This window comes from Suillus fuscotomentosus, assembly GCF_016647785.1.
Source record: "Suillus fuscotomentosus strain FC203 chromosome Unknown F5891scaffold_12, whole genome shotgun sequence".
NCBI lineage: Eukaryota > Fungi > Basidiomycota > Agaricomycetes > Boletales > Suillaceae > Suillus > Suillus fuscotomentosus.
This window is the reverse complement of record NW_024539524.1, coordinates 71,132-88,499: the sequence shown is the minus strand read 5'-3', so window position 1 is coordinate 88,499 and position 17,368 is coordinate 71,132. Positions and strand designations below refer to the sequence as shown.

At 47.4% G+C, this 17,368-nt stretch overlaps 8 protein-coding genes across 8 annotated transcripts; 2 read left to right on the top strand and 6 right to left on the bottom strand.

The window, feature by feature from the left end:
* F5891DRAFT_1016780 (uncharacterized protein) lies at positions 1-1,518 on the top strand. Its single transcript, XM_041360969.1, has 3 exons — positions 1-124; positions 189-248; positions 304-1,518. The coding sequence occupies exons 1-3, from the start codon at positions 41-43 to the stop codon at positions 1,279-1,281; spliced, it is 1,122 nt and encodes a 373-aa protein (XP_041229090.1). The 5' UTR covers positions 1-40; the 3' UTR covers positions 1,282-1,518.
* On the bottom strand, positions 1,495-3,102 carry F5891DRAFT_1016777 (uncharacterized protein). Its single transcript, XM_041360968.1, has 5 exons — positions 2,681-3,102; positions 2,443-2,615; positions 2,302-2,393; positions 1,916-2,250; positions 1,495-1,865 (listed from the first exon to the last, which is right to left on the bottom strand). The coding sequence occupies exons 1-5, from the start codon at positions 3,078-3,080 to the stop codon at positions 1,762-1,764; spliced, it is 1,104 nt and encodes a 367-aa protein (XP_041229089.1). The 5' UTR covers positions 3,081-3,102; the 3' UTR covers positions 1,495-1,761.
* A 70-nt stretch (positions 3,103-3,172) lies between these two features.
* On the bottom strand, positions 3,173-4,298 carry F5891DRAFT_1016774 (ribosomal protein S8). The gene is made up of 6 exons (XM_041360967.1): positions 4,276-4,298; positions 4,060-4,120; positions 3,995-4,006; positions 3,844-3,943; positions 3,417-3,595; positions 3,173-3,357 (listed from the first exon to the last, which is right to left on the bottom strand). Exons 2-6 carry the CDS (start codon positions 4,078-4,080, stop codon positions 3,277-3,279), a joined length of 393 nt encoding a protein of 130 aa, XP_041229088.1. The 5' UTR covers positions 4,081-4,120; positions 4,276-4,298; the 3' UTR covers positions 3,173-3,276.
* A 97-nt stretch (positions 4,299-4,395) lies between these two features.
* F5891DRAFT_1016769 (ribosomal protein S17e) lies at positions 4,396-5,442 on the top strand. The gene is made up of 5 exons (XM_041360966.1): positions 4,396-4,465; positions 4,516-4,571; positions 4,689-4,743; positions 4,796-4,996; positions 5,083-5,442. The coding sequence occupies exons 1-5, from the start codon at positions 4,463-4,465 to the stop codon at positions 5,197-5,199; spliced, it is 432 nt and encodes a 143-aa protein (XP_041229087.1). The 5' UTR covers positions 4,396-4,462; the 3' UTR covers positions 5,200-5,442.
* Positions 5,443-5,475: 33 nt separating this feature from the next.
* Positions 5,476-7,907, bottom strand: F5891DRAFT_1016762 (uncharacterized protein). Its single transcript, XM_041360965.1, has 20 exons — positions 7,703-7,907; positions 7,631-7,649; positions 7,496-7,574; positions 7,420-7,433; positions 7,250-7,354; positions 7,188-7,197; positions 7,118-7,135; positions 7,044-7,069; positions 6,955-6,980; positions 6,870-6,904; positions 6,795-6,819; positions 6,732-6,743; positions 6,656-6,671; positions 6,567-6,606; positions 6,416-6,513; positions 6,296-6,358; positions 6,216-6,243; positions 6,095-6,161; positions 6,020-6,044; positions 5,476-5,960 (listed from the first exon to the last, which is right to left on the bottom strand). Exons 1-20 carry the CDS (start codon positions 7,743-7,745, stop codon positions 5,870-5,872), a joined length of 840 nt encoding a protein of 279 aa, XP_041229086.1. The 5' UTR covers positions 7,746-7,907; the 3' UTR covers positions 5,476-5,869.
* A 2,603-nt stretch (positions 7,908-10,510) lies between these two features.
* On the bottom strand, positions 10,511-13,109 carry F5891DRAFT_1209934 (major facilitator superfamily domain-containing protein; the record flags this gene model as incomplete). Its single annotated transcript, XM_041369158.1, has 11 exons — positions 12,764-13,109; positions 12,560-12,703; positions 12,474-12,502; positions 12,396-12,424; positions 12,134-12,341; positions 11,933-12,087; positions 11,359-11,884; positions 11,262-11,309; positions 11,111-11,208; positions 10,948-11,059; positions 10,511-10,894 (listed from the first exon to the last, which is right to left on the bottom strand). Exons 1-11 carry the CDS (start codon positions 12,819-12,821, stop codon positions 10,511-10,513), a joined length of 1,791 nt encoding a protein of 596 aa, XP_041229085.1. The 5' UTR covers positions 12,822-13,109.
* Positions 13,110-13,339: 230 nt separating this feature from the next.
* Positions 13,340-14,987, bottom strand: F5891DRAFT_1016741 (eukaryotic translation initiation factor 2 subunit alpha). The gene is made up of 6 exons (XM_041360964.1): positions 14,756-14,987; positions 14,563-14,695; positions 14,148-14,514; positions 13,831-14,098; positions 13,692-13,781; positions 13,340-13,627 (listed from the first exon to the last, which is right to left on the bottom strand). Exons 1-6 carry the CDS (start codon positions 14,846-14,848, stop codon positions 13,517-13,519), a joined length of 1,062 nt encoding a protein of 353 aa, XP_041229084.1. The 5' UTR covers positions 14,849-14,987; the 3' UTR covers positions 13,340-13,516.
* F5891DRAFT_1016737 (uncharacterized protein) lies at positions 14,980-17,347 on the bottom strand. Its single transcript, XM_041360963.1, has 5 exons — positions 17,005-17,347; positions 16,268-16,953; positions 15,454-16,218; positions 15,313-15,403; positions 14,980-15,253 (listed from the first exon to the last, which is right to left on the bottom strand). Exons 1-5 carry the CDS (start codon positions 17,246-17,248, stop codon positions 15,243-15,245), a joined length of 1,797 nt encoding a protein of 598 aa, XP_041229083.1. The 5' UTR covers positions 17,249-17,347; the 3' UTR covers positions 14,980-15,242.
* Between the last annotated feature and the right edge of the window lie 21 nt (positions 17,348-17,368).

Here is a 17,368-nt window from a genome sequence, read left to right as displayed (position 1 = left end):
GTCAGTTTCTGCAACTTACCTGCAAGTCCTAGGCCATACCATGGTGACTATAGCATCCCCCCAGTCGAACGAAGCAGAGCAAAAGAAACGAAAGCAGACTTTAGAGCGCGCAAAAGCAAATCACGTACGTTTTCTATGGCTGACATGCTCCTTGCATATATCACATCTCTAACATACGATACTCCCAGCTCTCGAAACAGTTACAGATGCGCCTGCAGTACGCAAAGCTCAAGGTTGAGCATGGATGGGTACGCTCTCCTACTAGCTGATGTGGTGATTGATGGCCCGACCGTTCATCACTAGCAACGCCAAAACTTGAACGAGGTCGAGAACCTGTATTTCCATCATTCGCAGGTACGCGGGCTGCGTCCTGTCGTACCTGCAAAAACTGTTCCTCCACCGTCTATTAATTTACTCCCTCCAACTGTAACTGTTCCCGAACCTCCCGAACCCGTGGTGGTCGATGAGGTGTCACAGCAGGTCATCAATAGCCAAACACCTCCCACAGATACTTCCCGACAGCCCATGTCCCCACATAATTCCCCTGTTGAATTAATGTCAACTCTCGTGCAAAACTCATTTACCGAAACCACCTCAAAATCTGCATTACATACAATACAAACCCTCCCCGACAAAGCGCCCTCCCAGGAACCGTCTCAACCTGCTCCCGCCCCTGTTCACCTAAGCACGCAATCAGCTACTCTCCCTCAGGAACAACCAAACTCAGAGACAGCAACCCCTCCGCACAGTTCCCTCGATTCTAGCGACCTAGCAACTATGGTAAGGTTCACGCAGATGCAAATGCAGCTCCAACCTCAACTTCAATTTCAGGCTTCATCACACAGCCAAACACCAACACAGATTCAAACTCACGCACAATCCCAGCCATACAACCCTTACATGCCCCTCAATCGACAGTCCTCTCAACCCCAACCCAACCCCTTCATGCCCCAACCCCTTCCCCAATATTCTTTCACCCAATCATATCACGCAACCTCGCTCCAAAATCAGTCCAACCCACAAATATTTCATTCACAGCCCAGTACCAACTCGCAATCCCCGTTTGCGAATGGGAATGGGAGCAGCCCACTGACATATGACAGTTTCTGGTCTACACATGCCAGCGCAGGATCACTGTACCGCACCCATGGAGGTTTTACAGCGAGCGCCACGCCGACTGGTCACGTCGCGATGATCACCCCTGGCGGGCATGCGGCCGTGATGACAGCCGAGGGGGTGTATGTTGGTACTGCGGGGTATACGGGCCGCGTCAGCGGGTAGAGAGATCAATGCTTTGAACTCGACTTTGCTATGTTTGCTTATTCTTTTGGCGTTGCTTGGTTGGGCACGTTTCTAAGAACCACTCTGGATTGCTTCATGATGTTACGGTACATTCATACTTACCTCTGTTCTGCTCCTAATAACATCTACATGTTGATGGCGATATTACTGTGGGTCCCTGGGCAAAATCTGACTGCTCTAGCGCGTAGCCGCTGACAACAAAATTGGCTTGAATTCGGTATACGGATGAATGACTATAGTAATCTACTTCTACTAACTAGTGCATTAAAAGTAGCACAGACAAACGCATGAAATTGGTTAATATATCATCCATCATCATCATAATCGTCTTGTCTCACACTCTCGTCATCACTATCGACATGTGCCAGGTAAAATATCCACTATTGAAAGATTGAACACATGAAATTGCAAATATCCGATGATTGACGCTGAAGGTGAAGGAGGGGTTGAAAGGGGGAATCATGAGAATATATCGCCTAGCCAGCCAAGGACTTTGAAGAGTCCCCATAGGCATCCACCAGCGATGATTGGTAGACTGAGGTTATCGTCCACGGAACCCAAATCTACATTCCAGAGTAAGCAACCAGAGCAAAGCAAACAATAAAGCACTCACCGAGTGCTTCGGCAATGCCCGAAACTAAACCTGCACACACAGTTACAACAGCAAGACCCGCCCACCCACTGAAGACCTTCCCACCTTCTGCGCTCCCACCGCTAAACGTACTCGATACACCAGCGTCCCAGGACCATGTCGAGTTGTCTCTCACCGGTCCAAGGTACGTCCAGAATCCGGCAGCGACAGCAGCACCTGTGAGTGAGGCTGCGATGAAGCCCGCCAGACTTTTACGAGGGGCAAGAGGGAGACCAAAGAGTCGTGCAGGGAGCGGGGGTGTGAGCGGGCCCCACAGACGACCGAAAGTGGAGGCGGCTGTATCAGCCCAAGACAGGCTGTTGGAGTACAATGAACAAGGAATAGCAGAACAGGGGAAATACACAAACATAAGAATTGAGACGATTGCGATATCAAGAGGCAACGTAATTAACGCAGTGTTGGCGCCGAGAATGTACCATATAACACCATTAGATGATTTCTAAGGATACGTGAGGTCAGAATCTATGCTTAGTGTTGGTCACGCTTACCTTTTCGCTATCGCGCATGAAGATGCCAACACATTTCTCAAAGGCACGTTCGAAGAGGGGATACTTTAAGCGGAGAATGTCTATTGGAACAAGAACAGCAAGGGCAGTGCTCAAAGCAATAACGACCGTCTGTGGGTCGCCTTTGGAGGTATATAGGTAAATTGTAAAAAAACCTACCAAAAACTGCTCGTCAGACCAAAGATACAGGAGCCTTTAAGGGAGTCAAGAATTTACATACCAATGGATGAATGTAACGCCTTGCGAGGAATCTCCCAATCAATCTGTTTTTTCACAGTGTTGCGTTTATCAGGTAAGCTGTTGGGGGACAGCTTGCGCTCGCGTGCTATTCGCGCGTCGACCTCCTCTATAAGTTCCTCTATCGTCGCTTCTCCGTTGTGTTTGAGCTGTTTGGAACCGTTTCTTGCAGATGCCTTGCGCTTATGTCCTCTCTTCGCAGGCATTCCATTTGCTGGCTGTGGCGAGAAGACGATGCTGCTCGACGTGGAAGGTGGAGAAAAAGATATTTTTGGGGAAGATGAGCGACGCGGGAGTGATGGTGTACGGGCGCGCGAGCTCGAGCGACGGGGCTGGTCGTGCGCAAGACCTAACGAAAAGGCGTCGTTTGCGGGAAGCGTCATCTCGTTGACGAGAATGAAGGCGCGTAAATACGTAACAAGTATGCCGCGCCCACAACCGAGATGTTGCTCTGTTTGGCCACGTTGTGCTTCGCTCACGCTCAATACAGTACTTGAATTACACAAAAGGAGTCATCTGAGCTGAGTAAACATGCATAGCATGCATGGCATGGTTTTTAGGGCGACATAGCATACAACTCTAGTAGACATATCCCAGAAGCTTCCCACCAACGTTCTTGCGACGAGCCTCCTCGTGATCAAGAATTCCTGACGAAGTAGTCTGTCATCACGAACGAAGTCAGTCCACATTCTATCAATCTCAGATTCCGAACAGCCCACCAATATAATTTTCCCGAAACCACGGGCAGGGAGGAGCAAGTTAACCCAGGACTCGATCTGGGTCACCTGAACATTGAAACGTGGTGATATGACACCTGTCTTGTTGAGCCGGCCGTTGAGTTGGATCACAATTTTGCCAGAGCGGTGATCATCAATGATTTCGAATTCACCAATATAGCCTGCGAGAAATCAAGGTCAGTACCCATGCTCATGCAACTAATAACGAGAAAATGATGTAGACTCTACAGTGAACCCCGATCCGTGAGAGATGGAAGATCAACGTTGTTTGGTATTGAGAGACAGTTAATATTTCGGAGGATTAAAACGAAGGCCGGGTAGAAAGTTAAATTCCGTCAATCGTAGTTATAACTCCGAGAATCGCACAAAGCAATGAATGAGGAATTTCAGTAAAACAAGGCAGACTCACCATGACGCTGCATGACAGAGAGGAACTTCACAATGACCTTCGAGGAAGGTCTGATAAGAACCTGGCGCTTTCCCCGGCGCTCAGCATTGACAATGTTGTTCTAGTAGCTCAATAAATGAACACGGCTACCCCATAGACACAATTTACTTACAAGGCAGTCGTTCTAATACAAAATCACGGTCAGGTTGATCATACCAAAACAAATAGAACACTCACAAGAACGGAGACGCGGACCATTTTGAATTATTGAGGTTAGAGGCAGGATGAAAGGGTAACACTATCGAATGTGATGTGAGTACCTGCTCGTCTGAGTATCGTGCTACGGAAAGCGCGAGTCAAGACGAGACGAGCTGCGATAAACCATGGCATGGAACCGGTCAAGCCAAGAATACAGCACAGTCATGTCGCACGTAGACATAAGCACAGGCTCACCTTGCTGGCCTTGAGGATTTACCGGATAATATGGACTCGAACAAATTGAATTGCAAGCTGCATGTGTGGCTGTGCGACTGTATAGTACCTTTCAGCCACTGCGGAAATTACCGAGAACTTCGCCTGCATGATCTTAGCCCTAAGGCCTCGACATCGTCAACGTCCTCGACACTAAAAATTTAACAAAATGGTGCGTGTTTGTATCAGACAGATGGGTATCGTTTCTGAGGCCGCGGTTAGGGTCGTGTTCGTACCAAAACCACCAAGAGGGCTGCCCGTGTGCTCATCGAAAAATAGTAAGTCTAATCTCGAAGAGTCGACCGGGTTTCGGGGATGGAGGACCAGAGGTCTCGAAAGAAAGACGATGAATGACTGCACAGGAACAATGATTGATTCTAATGTATGACGCACAGCTACCCCCGCCTCACCCTCGACTTCCACACCAACAAGCGCATCATCGATGAAGTTGTCAGTACCCTTCCACCCAGCTTACTGGTGCTATCTCATCTCTTTCATACAGGCTGTGGTTCCCTCCAAGCGCCTCCGGAACAAGGTTTCTGGCTTCACTACCCACCTGATGAAGCGTATTCAACGCGGGCCCGTCCGTGGTATTTCGTTCAAGCTCCAGGAGGAGGAGCGCGAGCGAAAAGATAACTACGTACCTGAGGTATCTGCTCTTGACACGAGTGCAACAGGCTTGGAGATCGACAAGGACACCGCAGTAAGTCTCAATTCGGCTTCCCCTCAAGCTATCACTGTATTCTTTTTCTGGCAAGAATTCCATGCTAACATTTGAATTTTCCTTAGGAACTTCTCAAGGCACTCAACTTCGACTCCATCCCTGTGACCATCGTACAGACTGTTATCCAGCAACCAGAACGTCCTCGGCGGGAGAAGCGCAACGTCCCTGGCGCTGGGCGGTAATTTGTATATTCTAGGTGCTTACACATAGGCTCGTATCATGCCACACCATGTATATGCATGCGATCATAACTACTCTGATTCCTTTACTTTTCTCCTATCACAATTTTGCCCAGAAACCAGGCTATCAACTCTCACACGTTTCTCAGCTGAAGGCAAGTCCTGGATGCCTTCAGGATCATACCACATCCACCTAAAATGAGTTTGCCTGAAAAGCATTTTTTAAATTATGAATAAACGTTTGCGTGGAGAAAATCGCGTTTGTAAAAGCAAGTGCGGGATTCCATGTACTCCAGCAGCCCAGCTGAAGCTGCAACATGAATCCGCGTCGAACCCTCATCCGGAAACAAAGCGTTTTCCTCCTCCCGAATGAATGTGATATTTCCCTAACTATGTCCGACAGCTTCAGGTGCCAAATGGCTTGATAGTCATCCCCATCCCGGCTCAAGCTAGAAGTAGTAAAAGAGATAGAATATGAGAACTATAGTAATAAAAGCAAACGGTAAGGAGGTAAATAAGAATAAGAACCAACCGGCGGTGTCAACGAGGAATGATAGTGAGTGCGCGGATGTGTCGTTTGTTCTTTCGGCCCATGCGGCAGCTTACGACTGCAGATGAAAGCTGGTAAGCAACTTGTAACAATAATTGTATCTCTGCTACCACACGGGAAAGATCAACGTATGGTCGGTATGGTAGGAAGTTCCATTGAACTGCAGACAACTTCAAGTCGTTGTTGTTCGCGTATTGACTTCCTAGCATTGAGCCTGAGCACAAATCCACCGATTTAGTGAGCTTCGCGTAAAGGAGTCTTTGGTCCACTTACACTCCCATCATCGAGTTCAAATAGGCTAAGGCGATTGGTTTCAGTGCTTGCACAGTGAGCATGCAACATACTAACTTTTTGCTAGTAGTGATCCAGGCAGCGCGGAATAGAACTGGCCAAGACCACCATCCTGAACCTGGTACTGAAACAGTGCTTGTCGTTATGTCCCGCATATTGCATGAACGACAAGACTCACGAGCACAGCCATCGCGATTGCCATAATGCTGGAGAACCTCGTGACGGGAGTGTTCGGCACGTTTGTAACATTACACATACCAAGTAAGTAAACCCATGTGAACAAAAATTTGTGTTAGTTTATTGAGAACATCCGGCTTTGACCTTCAGCCACAGAATTCAACATGATTTAGACCACAAGAGTAGGGAAAAGACTCGTACCGCACATTGTCTGTTCGTGCAGGACGCAAAAACCACCAGACTGTCCCGGTAATGAGAATATCACACAAGGCACCAGCAACCGCAGAAATCTGACACCACTGAATCAAAGTATGAGTGCCTTGAGGCTGCTCAAAACTGTTTCATGACCAACCTTTTTACCGAATAGATCTACAGGGTTTCTCGTATCGAATCTTTGAAAATTACATGAGTAATTATGCGAACTCCAGGACAAGAACTCACATCACACCGCCTGTTACTAGAGACGAAGACAGCAGCAAGTCAGGACATTGACATCAGGGATGAAAGACGGACACACTCGTGCCAAAAACTACAGTGCTGAAGAGTCAGCCGTTGAGTATCTGAGATCAAAAGAACTGACCTAATGCAGTAGCGGCGAATGCGCACTGAAGATTGATGTTACGCTGAGAAATAAATGATGCAAATGCGGTCTCACAATTGTGCCTGTAATTAAGCGGTTGTGTTCCGTGACTGAATAAAAGCGTTAAAACTCTTGGTTCTGCAGACCCTCAATGACTTACTTATCCACACCCTGTGTGCATAAAAGCTTTCGACAATCAAATCAATTTCTGTATAATGCTGCAGGAAATCAACCATGGCAAGCACATACCACTGGACTGCGAATATAATCCAACACTTTTGATGTTGTTGAAAATTGATAACAGCAATATATAGAAGACTCACTGCCATAAATACCCCTAGCTGCGGCAGCCATTTTTAATAGGTAGTATTACATCAATGTGAATGCACTTGCCACCATCTGCCTATCCTCTCGATGAGACGATTTGGGAGCCAATAAGAGATCTATGGACTTACCATGGGAGTTCAGTCGTGCACTCATGAGACGTGCTACGACGGCATGAAATAAGGATAGACCAATACATCCCTATCAAGGCATATTCGTGTATTGTTCCGAGACAACTGCGAGATATCATCGTCAGTTATCAGTGTACACTTGAGCATGGTCAGATGACAGAAGCACATACAAGACCATGAATACCTAGCAATCGAATACGTCATTAAGTCAAGGCTTTCATGGATGTGGAGAAGTCTCTCACTCACAAATAATTTGAGTCTTTTCGAATCTTGCGGAAACGATCTGAGGTAGAAGATATACTGCCCAAAAGCTGCCCCATAAAACCTTCATAATTCTGCATGTCAACTTTGGGTAGAGACTGTTGAATCCCAAATCCATACGCTGTAGCTATCATGAATCCTTGGTTTCAAAGTCAAATCGAGGTACATAGAATGGACTATTGGAAGACTCACCAATGGCCCCAGGTCCCCACATAACTTGAACGGAATTAACCATCGTGTCGAGATACTATGATCATTGCCAGTGGTGCATATGACAGCAGTCTTCAACAACCAGGCACCGTATTGTGATTTTCAATTTTGTAAATTTCAACTCCGCATTCCAGCCGCGTCAACGACGTGCGTCGCCCTCCACAGTAGCTTCACCGGCACCTATGGCCTGCCTAACTTTGTGCGGTCCATGGCTCTATGCGTCTCGCATTTAAACCAATCTGATCCGTATCCCAGTTTAGTTTCCGACCTTAGCTTTAAGCTTTAAGCTTTACTACTTGCAGCCTCATGGAAAATAGTCATAGGGTCAAGCTTAAGCCTAAGGTCAACAGCTCTCACTAGTATCTAGAGCATTCGATACTGCCCCGCCGCGTCTTTACACACACGTCGAGTTGTACTAACTTCGATAAAGTCCTAGATAATCAAAAGAAAGCTACCCTCAGTCTTATGCTGCGAAGGAGTGTGTTGTTTTCGATTGGGAATACCTGCCTAAGATTACTGTGCTTTCGTGTAACGCTGCGGGTAAAATAACACGAGACGATCACACGCGTTGAATGCGATCCAAATTTCAGGCCAAGTATTACTGCGGTACTACGTATATAGTGGGATATCGTGATTGTTATGACAACTCTGCAGGCTTACTTCGGGCCGGGTGGCGAACTAGCTGATGACATGGACATTCCACTTAAGTATCCTCGTCCTCCCTAACATAAGGGCCAGTCCGCCTAGAGAGCTAGTTGCGACTGCTGTCCTTGGAGAAAAATGATAAATTGTGAGCAAGAGTCGATGTGACAAAGTACGCAGTGACCTTTGCTATCGGATAGGGGGTTGTACATGAGACTCCTGCAATAGCACTGAAAATAGTCGATGTGGCACTATTGTAACACCTGGAAATGGAGTTGGACATGCTACCTTTGACGACATCTGAAATCAAGCGCGAGAGCAATAACCGATATCCAGTATTTCTTGGAAGAAGAATATAGTATATATGACTGAGGAGCATGCGAGATGTGCTACTTAGTGCTGACGTTACTCCGATGTGACACAGACGACCACAGATACCCGGCCCTTTAAATGGGCAGACTTCGTGTCAATGTAATTGATCGGTCTCAACAACAACATGGACACGGAATGATGCAACATATTCCGCCCTGGCACTCGAACTTCAGCTCATCTTTATTGCAACTTGAGACAACTTACGGGACAAGGAATGCAACCACCTCTCAAGCGTAACGGCGAGTGTGTTTGCTCATCTTTCTGTGGGGGTCTGTCCTGGGGGGAGGAATGTAACAACATGGACGACGAAGAAGGTTGAGAGGAGACAATTTCCCTTTCGACAGCACGAACTGCGGGTGGGTATGTAACAGAGTCTGTATGAGGTCCTGAGCTGGAATTCATTGGTTTTGGTAAGGTGAAGGTTGAGCAAAGCAAGACCTACTTAGCAATTCGATATTTATTCCACATAAACCAATGACGTCGTAAATCTTAAATGTTGCAATTGGTTATATAAGGTGTTTATTAGGGGCACAAGGAGAATGTTGCGTGCTGCGACTGCTGCGGTATCTGTTGCGACGTTGCTAAGCAGTCTTGATTCACGAGCAAAATACACTTGCTTGCTGCTGGCCACATACTCTGGACTCTGCATCGCTGCCTTGAAAGACTTTACACAATTGATATAAAGTCACTTGGCTATCGTTGTCTTGAACTGTGTTACTGAAGATTAATCTATAGTGTGTTCCAACTTCCGAGTCCTGGCAGATGAGGCAGTGGTCGCGGCAGTTGCCGTAGCAGTCGCAGCAGTGGCGCAGCATTTTCACTATGCCCGTTTATTAGTCAGGGCCGCATGCAAAGCACCCTGATTGTAATCCTAATACCAAACGTAGGTTTCATAGCCAAGATGGCAGCGGACCTTATCACCAGACCATCATCACCTCTCCTACTTGAAATCAAAGTAGTGCACAATGGCAACCGAAGATCGAATCATTTTCCGTCAGGGTGAGTGTATGTTGTGCTGGATCGAATGACACTGTATTGACTCTATCCAGGGATCAGCAGCGGCTTCGCTGGACTCGAAGTCGCCAATTTTGAACACACATTTTCCAGATTGGTGTCAAACACACAGAATCTTTCTGTCTCTTCTCAAACACGTCAACAATATGAACCACTGCTGTCCGCTGCCGCTGCACCCCTGATCATCTCTGACGGTGCTGAAGAGATCGACCGGGCCATCAACATACTCCAGAAGATCTGGAACCCGGTTAGGCAAGATCCTGCGGTAAAGCAAGGTGCCCCGCCACTCAATTACTATAAGACATCTTATGGCATATCGTTTATACGCGGTGGAGAATTGGTGTGGTCAAACTACCTACCTGAAAGGGGGGCGCGTCCACCAATTTCCGAGGACACAGCAAGCGCTGAGGAGGAGAGTCAGTTTGGTGACGTGGTGAACATTCTTCAGAGCTTGGTGCAAAGGTCGCAGGCAGCTTGAATAGCGGCAATTTGGCATCTCATCATAAGTGGCAGAAATTCGTCAGCATGCAACCAGGAGGTAGATTACAGGAAGGTGGTCACTGTAGACAAACAATGCCATAGCCTGTATGATGAGCATAGAATCGGAGGAATGAATCGGGCTGCATGCCGAGATCGCAAGAGGACTAATCTGAATTGTTTGACAACATCTACTAGGCCCATCAACAGTTATAAAAGTGTCAACCAGAGTTTTAACGGTTCTGTTGCTGATCGGGCATGTCAAGATATTCGACACCCTCTAGCTCATCGAAAAGATATTCGCGTCTCGTCATATTCTGGTAGCTTGATTTCCTCGTCATGATCGGTCCTCTGAGCATCAGGATCAGGGATCTTAGAAAGGAACAAGGACAGGACGACTGCCAAGGCAGTCCAAGGAATGAGGGAGATAAAGCTCCAGCGGACACCGTTCCTGAAAGCATCACGGATGATTTGCTGCACAACAGGTGGCAGACCTTCGAGCGACTGGATAGAGTCGAGGCCACCACTGTTGTAGAGCGCTTCAAGGGCATTGAGGTCAGAGCCTGAGATAGTACCACTTTGTATCTGCCTTGCGATGTAGGGATTGACTTTAGCGTTCATGACAGTGAAACACTGTGCTAAACCAACGGTTCCACCGAGGGCACGGAACTACGAGACATCGTTTGAGTATGTGCACCATACGGCATGTCGACATAACTCACGAAAAGTAACAGAGCGCTAGTTGCGGCGACATGGTCTGATATCAAAAAGCGAGCTTGGAGGGAATTAGGGCCAGCTGTAAGACCAACTCCGAAACCTGTCAGGCACATGAAACTAAGTTCGGATGTAAGAAATCCGCTTCTGATCAGTACATAAACGTCGCACCCATTGATAAGCCCTTGCATATTCTTCTGCATACCCATCTGAATGAGACCCAAACCAATGGTTATGACTATTAATCCAACAACGATTGAATATATCGGCTGGAAGGATCGTTAGATATGTGTATTTACAAGGAGAGACTGTAGCTGTCTACCTGTCTGAAGTGCTTGACCAACCAAATGGAAACAAATGAACCTCCTCCCTATTATAACAGTGAGACATCGGTGATTTGATGTAGTGCGGAAACATACTAGGCCAGGAGCAAAATAAAGAAGTTGTATGCTGGCTTGATCAGGTGGCAAGCCAGAGACGACGGTCATAAATATTGCGACGAAGTAGAACATCACAAAAATGACGATGCCGGACGCGGAGCAACCGTAATACAAGACACAGATGTCGTAGGAGCGAAAGAGTTTGAGAGGCAGCATGGGCTGCGCATGATAAAGTGCCGAAATTGTTACAGTAGAAGCTTGGTGCTTCCGCTCCAAGACGACCTCCCAAAAAATGCAGGTCACAAAGACAATGACACCAACAACCAGGCAGACTATGACGCGCACACTTTTCCAGTCGTCATTGGGACCCCAATTCAGCGCAAGCAGAATGAGTATGCCTCCTATAACGAAGAGGAACGTTCCGATCCAGTCGATAAGGGCTAGCTTCATTATCCATGTCATACATTTGGTGGAACCTGGAAGTTCCTCAAATGGTTTGGCACCTTCGACACGTTTGCGAAGCAAAAAGAAACACAGAACCATGGCAAGAGCAACACATGGAATACTATATTTCGGTGAACATCGTTCGTTAAGTGTACAGAGAAACCCATACTTGATTGCAAACACCCAGCGGAAGCTGGCCGCCACTAGGAAACCACCGATGACGGGACCTATACAAAAACCGAGAGCATACAAGCAGAACGCAGCGGATTGCTGGATATTATTCGTATCCAATGAGGACGAACCCAACATTATTATCCGCACAGACTTACTAATGATCAGAATGTTGTTCTTCACAAGAAGTAATACATACTGTTAACAAACCTGCAGCTCCAATACCGGCTATTCCTCTGCCAACCAAAAGCATTGTCATGTTGACAGCTCCTGTACTGAAGGTGCTACCGACAAGGAAGAATAGAAGAGACAATTGAAGTCCAAAGTGACGACCATAGATATCGGCAATGGATGCAAAGAAGGGCAAGAAAACTGTTGATGCTAACAAGTATGACGTGCCAATATAGCTAATAGCGGAAATCAGTAGAACTCCTATGTCGCGATTCAAAATGTATAAGTACCTTTGCAGGTTGAAGGCGTTGAATACAGACTGAAAGTAATGTCAAGGACTGTCAGATTGGAGGCAACATGATACTGACTGCAATCCGAGGTTGCGCAGTGGCGACAACTGGATGTTCCAATACTATGGGTGAGACGAGAGGCAGAAAAAACGAAAATGACTTGCCCGTATAGTCTAAAGTTTCAAGTATCACTGGGATGGCCAAAGCGCACATTAACCACCAATCAAATTTCTTCCAGAAACCACCGTCCTTGACGTCGGACTTAGAGGCTTGGACCGATGGCTGATCATTGGAAGATTGTGAAGTAGCTGCAGAAGAAACGAGCTGAAGGACCGAAATAATGCAAAACAAAAGATAGAAAGACAGACCTCGTTGCTCTGCTTTCTTGCCCTTCAAGCGGCAGAAGATGGACTTCACAAATGACATTTTTATAGTTGAGGCCTATGAACAAGGTCGCCCGCATATGCAACCAGTCCCATATATAAACAGGAAGGAAAGATAGTTCCGGAGCTTTTTCATGATAGAACCCAACACTGCCTAACACATTCAGTGCCAGCAAGGCCATCGAAACGGTAAGTGTGTACGGGGTAACTTGTTCTGAAAAGACGTGGATGATTGCATAGTTACTCACGGTGTGCGAATTGTTCGCTTCCGACCGTTTACGAAGAAACGGATCAAGAGACCTGAGAATATGATGCAAAGTTGTGCCCGGAGGGTTGTTGTATTCATTAAAATCATTTTCATATGGCTGATTTGCGACAGGCTATACCGGTACGGGTTTCTGTGGGTCTCATTCATGAACGTTCGAGGAGTGCTGCTGCAAGCGGCCTTGCACGTTATTCATAGTTGTAGTAAAATTTTATTCACTTGTAATATACACTGACGCACTTCGATTTGCATCGTTTTCCCTGCTTATTTACTTTTCGGCGCTTGTCACAGGAAACTTGCAAGGTGAATCACGCATTTACTTGTGAGTGCTTGTGAAAAAAAATGACAAGTGAATAAGCAGTAATAAGCGGCAACATTTTTAAGATTTTCGTGACAAGTGGCGAAAAAGGATGTCAAGGAATTTGAAGTACTTGAGTCGTGATCATATACGAGACGTTTAGGCTGAGAATGAACTAGGACCCCTCCTCGTCATCTTCATCACCAGAAACTTCTGCATTCTCTTGACCTGCTTTGGCCATGAGCTGTGCGAGATCCTGCTCTTCCGTCTCAGAAACAGCTTTTGGCTGAGAGAAAAATAGTAAACGGAATCAGGGTATGGATGAAGTGTAGTAGATAATTGCACTTTACCTTCATCTTTACAACTAGGTTTCCACCTTGACTCTCGATGGTGCCTAGAATCGACTCGATCGCGCGTTCCAACCGATCAACAGCAGCGTACTACAAATTCCCTTAGACAGCTTCGTAATCGAGAATGATGGAGGCAAACCTTATCTGTTGCGTTTGTGCTGAGAACGTATAGTGGAGGGGCTACAAGCTTGGCTTTAATCGGCACCGTCTCGTTGCTTTGTGCTTCACCTGCCCGCAGAGCTTTTTTAATGGCATCGATACCGGCAGGGGTATAGCATGTGAGCTCGATATCAGCGCGCAGCTTGATAGGCTGGGGCGTCAACCGCCGTGCGATGGTGCCCATAAGGATGGAGATGGCTGCTGGTGAGACAGGGTTTGGAATGGAGGAAAACACAGTTTCTTGCTCGCTGGTCTCATCAGGCACCGCAGTAAGTACAAAAGGACACCGGGACGTACGTCAATGCAAGCTTAAACGCATCGTATGTGTGACCATATTTATGACCAAGTGGCCACGCCACCTGTTCGTACAGTTTTTCCAATCTTTCTTCTTCGTTTGACCCGTCGTGCGGCACAGCAGCCTCTTCAGCAGCCATGGCAGCCGCAGCCTCCTCAGGGTTGTCCTTCTTCGCCGCACGCCTAGACTTCTTCGTCTCTTTCTCCACCGCCTCGTCCTCTGGGGAGATAGCAGCGTCTGCATCCATCGATGGCAGCTTCGAGGCGACATGCCGCATAATCGATGCAACGGCTTTTGATTTCATGTACCGTTCCTCGCACTTGATGATGTCCTCGGGAGAGACACGACGTTTTGATAGATCGATGTAACCTGTGCGCAGGGATTATAAAAGATAATTAGGCTGTAAGATGGGCATACCTTTTTCCCTATCTACACGAAGTACCACTACGACCTCATTACGGCCAACACGAATGAGCTTCTGTATGGATCGGATACGTCTTCGAGAAAGTTCTGAAAGGAGAATCATTCCCTCGATGTTGTCGTATTCGAGCTTGTTTTACATGGATAGATCAGCATGACAATTAATAGGGTACGAGTGAATGGTGCAAACCAGTTTGACATATGCACCCATTTCCGCAATCTGGCGGACTTGGACCATGACGAGCTCGTCGACTTCTGGATATCTCTGTTCATAATACCGCATGGCAAGTGTGGGCAGTGCAGGAAACTTTCGAGAAACGCAACGAAGTATGTAACTGGGGATGCTCAGCCGATAAGTCTCAGATTATCGTGCTATCAAAAACGGCTGGAGTAATCACCTATTTATCTCGATGAGGCGTGATATACGTGATATATGAGATGTCGCACTAAACAACACAAAATGTGCACGTGATTCTACACCACAGCGTCCGAACATATAAATATCAGCTACATAGGTGACGACAACTTGAATAGAGCTGGAAAACACAGGACCATGCAGGCGAGCAAAGTCAAATTCGGTAACGCCGAACCCTAGTTACTAAAACGTGTTTGTGATTTGTCGATGCCGGCAACATCGGTACTATCACAAAGTAGAGCTGCTCTGCACTATTTTACAGTCAGGTAATAGCTTAATGATGAGAATAAGATAAGCCATCACGATGAAAATAGTCAGCAAAAGACACTCACTGTACTTTGGACCTCCACCCCCCTCGGGAACAGTCCATGTGATATCCTGTGTAGGGACCTTAATATCACATAACTTGCAGTGGATACAGTTCTGCAACGGTCGATGTCAGACGTAGTACACGGTTCAAGAGTGAGATGCACCTGTGAGTTTATCACTAGTTTATGTCCATTCCATCCATCTGCTGCAGTCTCATCTTCGACATATTCATAAACGCCAGCAGGGCAAGCCCGTTGCAATAACCCAGCATACTCGCTCAAGTTGCGCTGCACGTGCAACTTTCGAAGGGCCGTGTTCTCATTGCCGTCCTTGCGCACACGGAGATGCACAGGCTGGTCTTCTGCATGGTTCGTGCCGGTTAAAGTCAACGAAGTCAGCAAATCTGTCGACAACGGGGGCTGCGGGGGAGGGTAGTTGATAGGGAGGAATCGATACGCGGGTTGAGTATGCTGTGCATCCGTCAATCTTGCTCGATTGCGGAAAGTCCAAGGAGTGCGTCCCTTGAGAAGGAGAGAATCGACGCCAGAGTACATGATACCTCCCCAAATACCCAAGGGAGTGTGAAAACTTTCACGCAAGTTACGAACCTCGTTAAGGTCTGACCAAACCCAACTATTCTTCACTGCAGTTTCATACCGTGACATATCTGCAGGTCCGCTGCTGGGCTCCTGGGATAGAGCGGCTGCGGCTGCTTCGGCAGCCAACATACCGCTCTTCATCGCATTATGGGTGCCTTTAATTTTTGCGACGTTGACGAAACCAGCCGAGCAACCAACCAGGGCACCGCCGGGGAAGTGAAGCTGAGGAACAGATTGAAGGCCGCCTTCGTTGAGCGAACGTCCACCATATGCTATCCTTGTGGAGTTACCAGACAAGAGCTCTGCGAAATATGGATGGTGTTTCATGCGCTTGGATGGGACATAAGAGAAACGTATGCAACAACTAAAAAGAACGCACCTGAAATTCTTTATAAGGACTCAGATATGGGTTGGCATAGTCGAGTCCGATTACAAGGCCTAAGCTGACGAGCCCATCAGCCATGTGATAAACCCACCCACCACCGTATGTCCTGAAGTCGAGGGGCCAGCCCATGGTATGAACAACTTCACCAGGTCTATATTGTGCTGGATCCACGCGCCAAACTTCTTTGAGGCCGATGCCATATGTTTGCGGATCAGAATTTCGGCGAAGATCGAATTTTTGAATGAGTTCCTTGGCGATGGAACCGTGCGCGCCTTCCGCGATAAGGGTAACCCTTGCACGAAACTCCATTCCAGGCTCAAAGGACTCCTTCATGCACCCTAGTCTATCCAGACCCACTTCATTCGTCCTGACACCAGCAACGCTCCCATCATCCGTGTAAACCACCCCGGCGCCGGCGAACCCAGGGTAAACCTCGACACCCATTTCTTCCGCAATGTTCCCGAGCCACGCAGTGAAACGAGAGAGCGAGACGATGTAGTTTCCTTGGTTTGACATTTGAGGGGGATGGGGTATAGGTATCGAAAGCGACTTTGTGAGGAACCGCATGTGAGAGGACGTTGCTGACTGCGTGAGTGGGTGGTCATCGCGAAGGGCCCAATCTGGCAAGAGCTCGTCGAGGGCTCGAGGTTCGATGACAGCTCCGGAGAGTGTATGGGAGCCTGGGGCGAATTGCATTTACACAGGAAAGATTCACTGTTTGGAGTACGCACCTACTTCAGCACCCTTTTCCAGTACAACGACCCTTAATTCTTTTCCTAATTTATGTTCCAACTGCTTGAGTCGAATCGCGGTACTAAGACCAGCAGGGCCAGCTCCGACAATGCAGACGTCCACATCCTCCGAGACACGTTCAACAGTAGACGGGTCAAACAACTGCCTGCTGATACGGGAGGATGAATGGAGAAGGCGATTGAGATTAGGTGCCCTTGAACGAAGGACTGTGCGGGTCAGCATTCAGCACTATAGATGAACTCCTGTAAATTGATGTCCTCCGGTGACCACTAGTGATGGCAGCAATTTGAAGCCTTCGATCTCGAAAAGGCAATCCCAGCGGTGGCGTCACACGTGTATAAG

Excerpts from the sequence above, each read along its gene's own strand:
- F5891DRAFT_1016780 (XM_041360969.1), top strand. The coding sequence starts at position 41 with ATGGTGACTATAGCATCCCCCCAGTCGAACGAAGCAGAGCAAAAGAAA. Across the intron at positions 125-188 it reads AGCGCGCAAAAGCAAATCAC|CTCTCGAAACAGTTACAGAT; the intron begins GTACGTTTTCTA and ends CGATACTCCCAG. Across the intron at positions 249-303 it reads TCAAGGTTGAGCATGGATGG|CAACGCCAAAACTTGAACGA; the intron begins GTACGCTCTCCT and ends GTTCATCACTAG.
- F5891DRAFT_1016777 (XM_041360968.1), bottom strand. The coding sequence starts at position 3,080 with ATGACGCTTCCCGCAAACGACGCCTTTTCGTTAGGTCTTGCGCACGAC. Across the intron at positions 2,616-2,680 it reads GGCGTTACATTCATCCATTG|GTTTTTTTACAATTTACCTA; the intron begins GTATGTAAATTC and ends AGTTTTTGGTAG. Across the intron at positions 2,394-2,442 it reads TCATGCGCGATAGCGAAAAG|AAATCATCTAATGGTGTTAT; the intron begins GTAAGCGTGACC and ends ACGTATCCTTAG.
- F5891DRAFT_1016774 (XM_041360967.1), bottom strand. The coding sequence starts at position 4,080 with ATGGTCCGCGTCTCCGTTCTT. Across the intron at positions 3,596-3,843 it reads CTCTGTCATGCAGCGTCATG|GCTATATTGGTGAATTCGAA; the intron begins GTGAGTCTGCCT and ends GATTTCTCGCAG. Across the intron at positions 3,358-3,416 it reads GTTTCGGGAAAATTATATTG|ACTACTTCGTCAGGAATTCT; the intron begins GTGGGCTGTTCG and ends TCGTGATGACAG.
- F5891DRAFT_1016769 (XM_041360966.1), top strand. Across the intron at positions 4,572-4,688 it reads CGTGTGCTCATCGAAAAATA|CTACCCCCGCCTCACCCTCG; the intron begins GTAAGTCTAATC and ends TATGACGCACAG. Across the intron at positions 4,997-5,082 it reads AGATCGACAAGGACACCGCA|GAACTTCTCAAGGCACTCAA; the intron begins GTAAGTCTCAAT and ends AATTTTCCTTAG.
- F5891DRAFT_1016762 (XM_041360965.1), bottom strand. The coding sequence starts at position 7,745 with ATGGTTAATTCCGTTCAAGTTATGTGGGGACCTGGGGCCATTG. Across the intron at positions 6,162-6,215 it reads CAATCGCGATGGCTGTGCTC|TACCAGGTTCAGGATGGTGG; the intron begins GTGAGTCTTGTC and ends GCACTGTTTCAG. Across the intron at positions 6,045-6,094 it reads TGGATCACTACTAGCAAAAA|CCTATTTGAACTCGATGATG; the intron begins GTTAGTATGTTG and ends CAATCGCCTTAG.
- F5891DRAFT_1016741 (XM_041360964.1), bottom strand. The coding sequence starts at position 14,848 with ATGCGGTATTATGAACAGAGATATCCAGAAGTCGACGAGCTCGTCATG. Across the intron at positions 14,515-14,562 it reads TCGTGTAGATAGGGAAAAAG|GTTACATCGATCTATCAAAA; the intron begins GTATGCCCATCT and ends CCCTGCGCACAG. Across the intron at positions 13,782-13,830 it reads GCACAAACGCAACAGATAAG|TACGCTGCTGTTGATCGGTT; the intron begins GTTTGCCTCCAT and ends GGGAATTTGTAG.
- F5891DRAFT_1016737 (XM_041360963.1), bottom strand. The coding sequence starts at position 17,248 with ATGCTGACCCGCACAGTCCTTCGTTCAAGGGCACCTAATCTCAATCGC. Across the intron at positions 16,954-17,004 it reads GGAAAAGGGTGCTGAAGTAG|GCTCCCATACACTCTCCGGA; the intron begins GTGCGTACTCCA and ends AATTCGCCCCAG. Across the intron at positions 16,219-16,267 it reads GTCCTTATAAAGAATTTCAG|CGCATGAAACACCATCCATA; the intron begins GTGCGTTCTTTT and ends GTCCCATCCAAG.